This window comes from Piliocolobus tephrosceles, chromosome 20, assembly GCF_002776525.5.
Source record: "Piliocolobus tephrosceles isolate RC106 chromosome 20, ASM277652v3, whole genome shotgun sequence".
Taxonomy (NCBI): Eukaryota; Metazoa; Chordata; class Mammalia; order Primates; family Cercopithecidae; genus Piliocolobus; species Piliocolobus tephrosceles.
In genome coordinates this window covers 5,231,822-5,241,661 of record NC_045453.1, presented here as the reverse complement: position 1 = coordinate 5,241,661, position 9,840 = coordinate 5,231,822, and the positions used below count along the sequence as shown (strand labels likewise).

Here is a 9,840-nt window from a genome sequence, read left to right as displayed (position 1 = left end):
CTGCCCGCCTCAGCCTCCTAAAGTGCTGGGATTATAGAAGTGAGCCACCACACCCGACCAAGTACCCATATTTTTAAATGGTGCTTTTTGCCACTGTGTTGTTAATCTGTGGTGTTAACTGCCACAGTACGTTCTGCCATTTGGCAACATGATGCTATGATTCTGCATGACTGGTGCAATGAGAAACAGAATATCCCATTTATGTTAGCATCATCTATAACCAAGTCATGGCAGTATTGCAGTATTTTCTTAGTGTGCAACTGCAGCTCTCTTGCTTTAAGAGTTCTTAGATATGTTACTCTTCTAAAAGAGGAAAAAAGCTGTCAATATCTTTGTACTTTGTCTACCTGTGCAGCTACTGAGGGTACTCCAAATCAAGCTAACGTCTTACAGTCCATTTAACTATCATAACCAAGTACTGCTGTCACAAGCAACACATAAAGCAGTAAGTCTGATAGGACACTGCTGTCTGCGGCCATACCACCCTGGACGTGCCTGATCTCATCTGACAGGTCTGCTGCGGAAGGTACTCTCTATGGAAGAACGTAAGACTTCAGCACTAAAGTCAAGGTTTGGAGAAGGTACTAAAATAAAACCCCTATTTCCCATGATCCTATTCTTTGCTTCTCTTTTCAGATTTTCCATTCTCCATGGGTAACATTATCATCTCAGTTTCAGCTACTACCTAAATTCTGATAACTATCTAATCTCTACCTCTAGCCCTGATGTCTCCCCCAAATTTCAGATTCAAATATTCAGTTGTGTACTGATTGTACCCCTTCATTATCTACTCTAATTCAGCTCTACTCTTAATTCATCTAATTGGCAATTCTAATTCACCTCTTCTCCAGACCCACTCTTCTTCCTGTACTCCCTACCTTGATTGACAGCCTGTATAATCACCTAATTCAGAAACGCAGGTGTCATCCTTCTCTCTCATCTGTCCCCCAAGTCCCAAAACCAGTCTCTTTCCTGACCCAACACAACAGCCTCTTAATGTCTATCCCTCCATCCAGTCCTGTTTTCCTCAAATCCATTCTGACTCTGTTGTCATCCTTCAATCAACAAACGCATGCAACATCTACCTTGTGCCAGGCACAATTCTAGGGATTCACAGTAAACAAGACCAAATCCCTGCTCTGGTAGAACTTACATGTTACAGCCTGAGGTCAACCCAGCAAAGCAAACCTGCCCTCATCACTTTTAGCTCTAAAATCCTTCAACAGGCCAGGCACAGTGGTGCACACCTATAGTCCCAGCTGAGACTGAGGCAGGAGGGTCACTTGAGCTCAGGAGCTCCAGGATGTAGTGCGCCATGATCCTGTCTGTGTATAGCCACAGCACTCCAGCCTGGGTAACAGAGTGAAACCTCACCTCTTTAAAGAATTTTTGAAAATGGGGGCCGGGTGCGGTGGCTCACGCCTGTAATCCCAGCACTTTGGGAGGCTGAGGCCGGTGGATCACGACGAGGTCAGGAGATCGAGATCATCCTGACTAACATGGTGAAACCCTGTCTCTACTAAAAAGTACAAAAAAACTACCCAGGTGTGGTGGTGGGCGCCTGTAGTCCCAGCTACTCGGGAAGCTGAGGTGGGAGAAGCTGAGTGCAGTGAGCCGAGATCGCGCCACTGCACTCCAGCCTGGGCGACAGAGCAAGACTCCGTCTCAAGTTAAAAAAAAAAAAAAAAAAGAATCTAAAAAAATATACGGCTAGGTAAAGTGTCTCACACCTGTAATCCCAGCACTTTGGGAGGCCAAGGTGGGCAGATTGCTTGAGCCTAGGAGTTGAAAACCAGCCTGGGCAACATGGTGAAACCCTGTCTCTACAAAAATATACAAAAAACTAGCTGGGCATGGTGGCGCATGCCTGTAATCCCAGCTACACAGGAGGCTGAGATAGGAGAATCATCTGAGCCCAGGAAGTGGAAGCTGCAGTGAGCTGTGATGGCGCCACTGCACTTCAGCCAGGGTGACAGAGTGAGACTCTGTCTCAAAAAATAGTAATAAAAATAGAAAGCAAATAAAATCCTTCAACAGCTCCTTAATCACATACTGCAAAAGCTGAAGCTTCCAAAGTCCACTGGCCCACTGGTAAAGAACAGGATCTAGAGTCAGATTCAAATTCTTACATTCTAAACTGGGGCAAATTACAACCCAACCTGAACCTAGGTTCTCTTTTGAAGGATACTGATGTCTTCCTCTCAGAGTTATTGAACAGATTAGAGACAATGTAAGTAATGCTTACAGTGCCTGGCACAGAGTAGGTGCTCACTGGCCTGGCATATGGAACCCTCACAATCTGGTCTCTGCCTGTCTCTACCGATCCACAATGACACTCCACAAACTTTATGTTCCAATAATTTATAGATATAGCTAATTCTCACACTTTGCAAATACACACACTCCCTCTCACCCTTTCTCTCTCTCTCTCCCACTCTCTTTCTTTCCTGCTATGTGTTGTCACCAGCTCCTGCTTATGCCCTCTGTAATTGGCCTAACTCCTAGTTACCCTTCAAGATTGAGCTCAGAAAGCACCTTCCTCCAGGAAGTCTTCCCTGATCTCTGCCAGGCAGAAGTAAAAGTCTCTTTTCAATGTCCCCATTGTTTCATAACACATACAATTATCTTCCAAACCAGGACAGTTGAAAGTGAAAGGAGAAACTATTCATAATTACGACTGGACAAGAGGCAGCAACTGGGATATCTGTTTATGATTTATACAACTATGATAACACGTATCATGACTGTAGTAAAATTCTGTTCCTGTGTCTGGACCTTCTCCATCCCCAGACGACCATAAGCCCTGAGGGGGCAAACCTCATCCATCTTTGTATTCCAAGAACCTAAGTGCCAAGACAGGCAGTACTGACTTGGAACAAACCTACAATAAACCCTGGAATAAGCTACTAATGTTCACTGCCACAGATATCATTTCTTTGATACTAACTAAATGAAAGCTGAGCTAGCGAATTTTTGTAGCATTTTTTAAAAGAAGCATGACTCAAATAGTAACAACCAATTATTTAAACAGCAATCAGAAATAGCCGGAGAATTTAAGACAGGGGAAACAAAATCTCTAAAGGGAAGTTACATCAAAAGATACAAAGCATTCACTTTTATTAAAACTGTTTACGCTTCCAGCTTTTGGTATAAGAACAAGTCAGCAGTGTTCTATTCCTAGTCTCTTTCTAGACTACATTTAAAAAAAAAAAGTATCTCTTCTCTTACTTCAAAGGGGAAAAAAAATGTTTGATGTAAGAACTGGTCAGTCACGAATCAAAGTAAAAGATAAAGCATGCAACAAAGAGTTTCTCAGAGCCAGGGAGAATCCATTTAGGGTCCTCAATTTAAAGGGAAATCCCCTTGGCTATTTCTCCCAAACAAACTGTTCATAACCAGTTGGAAGATATCCACCCAACCACGTAAGGTCTACGTCTTACATCTAGAAAAGACAATACTCCAAAATGTGTGAAAGAAAGAGTATCTATTTTTCAACAGCATAATTAAACATCTGCAAAAATCAATCTCCTGGGGTATACTACACTGAAATTCACAAGAAGAATCTTCTTTCCTCTGCAAAAACAATTTTTTAAAAGGATTCCCAGTAACACTCTAGTCACCAGATTGCTCCTGGGGTCAGGAGCAATCTGAAAGTGTTCCCAAGGAAGTGCATACAATTGCCACTGCAAGCAGTCCAAATTCACCTGCCCAAAGATAAGAGTAGTGTTCAGGTGTTCTAACGTTCAACTGTCCTACGTTTCCTCCTGGTCAAGTTTCTCTCAGTCCAGTGTTAAGCTCTCACAAATTCTCCAGCACACAGTGTTACAGAAACTTTTTTTAAACATTAAGAGGGCTGTTTTTTTGTTTTGTTTTTGAGATGGAGTCTCACTGCCACCACTGGAGTGCAGTGGTGCGATCTCGGTTCACTGCAACCTCCACCTCCCGGGTTCAAGTGATTCTCCTGCCTCAGCCTCCCGAGTAGCGGAGGTTACAGGCATGCACCACCACCACGCCTCGCTCATTTTTGTATTTTTAGTAGGGACAGGGTTTCACCATGTTGGCCAGGCTAGTCTCGAACTTCTGACCTCAGGTGATCCGTCTGCCTCAGCCTCCCAAAGTGCTGGGATTACAGGCGTGAGCCACCATGCCCAGTCTAGGACTCTTAAAAAGTTCCCCCTTACCTACCATCCAGTACCATCCAAAGAAATGGAAAATTCTAAAACAAAAAACACACACAAGATACACAAATGGAAAATTCTAAAACAAAAAACACACAAAAGATACACAAATTATATATCACATTCTCATGAGTCCTTTTGTTGTTGTTGTTGTTTTTTTTTTTTTTGAGACGGAGTCTCACTCTGTCACCCAGGTTGGAGTGCAGTGGCATGACCTTGGCTCTCTGCAACCTCCACCTCCCGAGTTCAAGCGATTCTCCTGCCTCAGCGCCCCCCACCCCTCCAAGTAGCTGGGATTACAGGCATGAACCACCACACCTGGCTAATTTTTGTATTTTTAGTAGAGACTGGGTTTCACCATGTTGGCCAGGCTGGTCTAGAACTCCTGACCCTGTGATCCACCCACCTCAGCCTCCCAAAGTGCTGGGATTACAGGCATGAGCCACCATGCCCAGCCTCATTATTTTTTTAGAGTCAGGGTCTCCCTCTATCACCCAGGCTGGAGTGTGGTGGCACAATCAGTCACTGGCCACTGCAGCCTCCAACTCCTCAGCCTCCCAAGTAGCTAGGACCACAGGTGTGCACCACCATGCCCAGCTCATTTTGTTTCTGCTGTTGTAGAGACTGGGTCTACGTTGCCCAGGCTCATCTTGAACTCCCAGCTTCAAGTGATTATTCTGCCTCAGCCTCCCAAAGTCACATAAATCCTTTCTCACATGTATAACACCACCATAAAGTAATTCCTATTCATAGGCTGGGCGTGGTGGCTCACGCCTGTAATCCCAGCACTTTAGGAAGCCAAGGTGGGCAGATAACCTGAGGTCAGAAGTTCGAGACCAGCCTGACCAACATGGAGAAACCCCATCTCTATGAAAAATACAAAATTAGCGGGGCATGGTGGCACACGCCTGTAATCCCAGCTACTTGGGAAGACTGAGGCAGGAGAATCGCTTGAACCTGGGAGGCAGCGCTTGCGGTGAGCCAAGATGGTGCCATTGCATTCCAGCCTGGGCAACAAGAGAGAAACTCCAAACAAACAAACAAAAACAAGGTAATTCCTATTCATATCACTATTTTTAATGAAGAGCCTTAGAAGAAAAAGAGAAATAACTTACTCTGATAATCCGGTTTGAAGTCAATGATAAAACAGAAAGAGCAACCTGGATGTTGAAGTTCAGACCACAGTAAATTTGAGAATCTAAAGAGACTTAACAGTGGACCCCAAATTCCTAAAGTCAACTAGTTAAGAGCCAACAGAACTTTGAAACAGATTTTATAATTTTGTCAAGACATACACATAGGATTTAAAGGTACTTTCACCTACCTCTAATAAGTAAAACTTTGGCAAGCAAATTTCCTTGGGTGCCCAGGGTCATAAACACCCGCATTAACAGGAACGCCAAGGACAATGAACACACAAAACTCATCGTCCAGGAGAATCAGAGCTCTCTCCTACTCCCCATCAGGCCTATTGTTTTCCAGGTAAAGAACCATTAGAGAAATCCTGAAATTTCTACAAGATCCTGAAAACTAGCCCGAGCTTCCAATTTTGACTAAATCAGAAAAAAAAATATTTCGGAACCTCAAAATCTTCAAACTTCATATGCCAGGCCACAATAAACTGAAGCACAAAACTTCAGCATACAAACAATTGCTATTTTTGTTCCCTGGGCAACAAATGACTAGGGAAGAGGACAGCAAGCACCAATGAAAATTCTGTAGCCCAAATTCCTTCAGTTTTTATAAATCAGTAACTTTTACAGACTTCGAGACAGAAAAAGGTGTACTTCAGGTTTGTATCAACCCCACCCCCATACGGTTTTTTTTTTTTTTTTTTTTTTTGGCACAACACCTTTGACGCAGAAAACTCTCTTCAAAATAAGAGAGAAAATTAAGTCTGAGCTTCACTCATCATTAAAACTGAATTACGACAATTACATATAAACTACAGAGTGTCAAGAGACACTTAATGCTATCCGCACCACAACCTCCCTGTGTGACAGATTTTAGGAACTGACATTTTAGTATAACCTGTTACTACTGGTATCAGATGTTACACGAGTATGTCTCAAAGTGTCTGAGCTTTGTGGGTGCAATCCAAAAGGAAGCTATTTCACCTGCAAGTCCTCTGACGCTCTGAACATAAAATTCACAACCCCCATCAGTTGAACGAGGCGGCTTCAAACACTCAAATTACGCTCTCCTTGCTAATCCTCAGTAAACAATGTCTCCCAACAGAGACACTTTGTCTTTGTCCAACATACATTCTTTGCAAAGTGGATTCAGTTCTCCTCAAAGTACCCATTTCCAGTCCAGCTTCTGAAGGCAAGCACCCCAGTCAGCGTTTCTCAAAGTGGGGTCCGTAAGCCACTGCGTTTCAATCACCTGGGAAGCCGGTGAAAGCGCAGATTCCCAGGCTCTCTCCCAGACCCTGAGGCTCAGCAGGTCTTAAGGAGGGCCCTAGGAGGAGCGTTACTAACCGCCTCTCAGGTGTCGCCCACAGGACACTAAAGTTAGAGAACCGCTGCTCAGGATTCAGGCTGGGAGTAAGCACTTTCTTCCCTCCATGCACCTGGTTTAGATTGGTAAAGCTCCAAATGCCACTGGCGTCCTTGAATGTGGGGTCGCTTTTCCACCCCGGGAGTCAAAGGCACCACCCCATTACCCACCATGAAGCGAGGGAGGAGCTTCCGACCCTTCCCGGAAACCCAACTCCCCCGGGTGAATGAACGAAGCTGCCCCAGACCCCCAGACGCTGCCAAATAGTGGGGGAGGGGAGGCGGGACCCCGCTGCCCAGAGGGGGAGGAGCCGGCCTGCCAGCTCGCCCCTCCGCAGGAATTTAGCTGGGCGGGGGGTTGGCGGGTAGGGCAAGTGGAAAAAGGCGCCACATCCCATCCCGGCGGAGCGCTCCCCACCCCGCGCCTTGCGGAGCTGTCCCGTTCTTAAAGGAAGATGGCCCCGCCCCCTCCCGCGGTGGGCAGGGCCTCGCCCCTCCCCCTCCAGTGGGGGGTGCGCGGCGAGCCCACCCCCACCGAGCCCCACCGAGCCCCCCTCGGCTACCCGCCTCACCAGGCGCGCGGCCTCGGCCCACGTGCGCTCCTTCTTCTTCTTCTGTTTGTCCTTCATCCTCCTCCCCGGCGGCGGCGGCAGCTCCACGCGGGACCTCTAAGCTGGCTGGGCTGGGGCGGTGGCGCGGGGCTGGGGCGGCGGCGGCGGCGGCGGCGGCGGCGGGGGGGTCGCGTGGCAGCGGCGGCGCGCGAGGTCTCGGGTGCGGCCGGGGAGAAGGGGCGGGCACGCGGGGACCGGCTGGCGCGAGAGCGGCGGTGGGGGAGGGGCGGCGGCGGCTCCACGCGCCCGCGCTGCGTCAGTCGCCCACGGCGGCAGCGGCTGCTGCCCCGCGATCGCTAAGGAATGCGGCGACTCCGCATAACCGCGGGGTCAGAGGTCACGGCTCCGGCCTCCGCTTTCCCGCTCTGCTGAGGGACCGAGACAGGACCGGCGGCGGGGCGGGAGGGCGAGACGCGGCTTTCCCTTCGGCGCCCGGGTGTGTGCGTGTCTGCCGTGGGTGTGTGTGAGTGTGTGTGAAGAGTGAGGAGGGGGAGTGTGGGGTTTTTTTTTTTTGAACAAAAACAAACCGAAAGGACAGCTGGGAGTCGTAGTCCCAGCGGCCTCTCTCGCCTCCCCCGCTCCGGAAGAATATGGCCGTGTGAAGCGCGTGGACCACACTTCCCGGCGTGCCCCGCGGCCCCCTTCCGCTCTCCCTCTGGCGTCCTCCGCCTAGCATCGACCTCAGCTAGGAACGGGGACGGATCGCTGTTCGCGGAAAGGGCTGGGTGGAGTCTCGCGAGGTGCGGGAACTGGCTGGGTGCCTGAGGGATTCTGGGAGGCGATGCTGGGAAGGGGCGGTGGCTGGGCTGCCCCGGCCGCCCTTAACCCTTTGGGTGCTTTTTGCCTCAGGACCTCCGGGCGGGTGCGGGTGGGAAGTGAAAATGGGGAGCTCGACTCGCAGCTCCCACTTCGTGCTTCTCCTCGTCTAAATGGTTCTCACCTATACTTCTCGTAGGGAACGAGAGGCAGGACTTTCCCTTTAGGTCCCCCCTAAATGACTCACTGCCACATAATAATGAGACAGAAAGACCCTCATAACCAGTAAAACGGTTATTCCACGGTTGATGGACTTTGACGGTTCCTCATTTCCTCCTGTGCTTTCAGGCCGCTGTTTATTTGCAGAGCCTGCACCCGCAGCCTAGAGCGTTCTTACCACTTGAGGAACTCGGTGATACGTTGACGGGTCGCGTAAAGGACTTGAACTCTGGGGCCATACTGACCAGAATGCACCTGAGTGCGTTTTTAGAGGCAGTACCCTGGAGAGAACTCAGGCCCTGGAGTCCAACGGACCTAGACTGGAATCTTGGCTGAGTCACTCCCTGGCTGTCCACTCAACCTGAGCCTGTTTTCTGATCTGCATTTGTCTTGTATTTCATGGCATTATTGGAATTAAAATTAACATAAAATTCTTGACAGATTGGAAGAGGATGTGAAGGGAGATCTTGACATTATTAGGTTCGCATGATTTGGCGTCTGGCATAGAGCAAATGTTTAATAAATGGTGGCTGTTACTACCAGGTGAGAGACAATGGGCAATGTACTTAGCCTCTCTGAGCCTTAGTTTCAGAACCTGAAATGAAATTGAGAGCGCCCAGCATATAGGTTTTCTGTACCTATAGGTTCAGTCGTTGTCCAGAAACATTTCTAGATTCCATCCTGAGTTGGATTGATGCCAGCTCTTAAAAACTGTGAAGGCAGGATCAGTGGCCACATTTAAAGGTTTCCCTGGGTGAGGAAACACACCCTCCACTCCCTAATGTTAACAGGTAGCAAGAGCCAGTATTGATAGGAGACCATTTGTAGCCCAAACTCTAACGCCAAGGGGTTCAATGTTCTGCTTCTAATACTGGTCACAGAAAACTTTTGAGTCTGGTAAGCAAAATCTTACAAAGGGAAAAGACTGCAAAGTTAGACACCTCTTAAAATCTCTCTAGCTCTACCCTGAGAGAAAGGAGGAACTACCGTCCCCCAAAAAACTGTTTGACTTGATTTTTTACAAAGGATTTTTAGCTTTTTTTTTTTTCCCCCAATCTACAACTGATACAGTACTCTTTGGCAAGTCATTTGGCGTCTTTCAGATGTCTTCTGAAGTAGCTTTACTCCCCTCTGACCTACAGGGAATAACTGAAATTTACATGTTTAATACAGGCACTGTGGTAGACAGAATAATGTCTTCCCCCCTTGCTCAAAACTGTCGAAGCCCTAGTCCCTGGAACCTGTGAGTATGTTGCTTTTTTTTATTTTTTATTTTTTATTTTTTTTTGAGACAGAGTTTGGCTCTGTTGCCCAGGCTGGAGTGCAGTGGCATGATCTTGCCTCACTGTAACCTCTGCCTTCCGGGTTCATGCAATCCTCCTGCCTCAGCCTCCCAAGTAGCTGGGATTACAGGCATGTGCTACAGCACCCAGCTGATTTTTGTATTTTTAGTAGAGACAGGGTTTCCCCATGTTGGCCAGGCTTGTCTTGAATTCCTGACCTCAGGTGATCCGCCCATCTCAGCCTCCCAAAGTGCTGGGTTTACAGGTGTGAGCCACCGTGCCCAGCCAGCATTCT

At 47.9% G+C, this 9,840-nt stretch overlaps 1 protein-coding gene across 5 annotated transcripts in view; it reads right to left on the bottom strand.

Moving 5' to 3' along the window:
• Window positions 1–7,749, bottom strand: part of ASXL1 (ASXL transcriptional regulator 1) — a 75,985-nt gene extending 68,236 nt beyond the window's left edge. For 3 of the 5 annotated variants that reach the window (XM_023220413.2, XM_023220415.2, XM_023220414.2), the window contains exon 1: window positions 7,249–7,403. In XM_023220413.2, the coding sequence (XP_023076181.2) occupies window positions 7,249–7,305 (57 nt within the window). In that variant the 5' untranslated portion in view covers window positions 7,306–7,403. Of the gene's footprint in view, window positions 1–7,248 lie in introns of all 5 variants that reach the window. The other 2 variants (XM_023220416.1, XM_023220417.1) reach the window with 1 other exon arrangement.
• Between the last annotated feature and the right edge of the window lie 2,091 nt (window positions 7,750–9,840).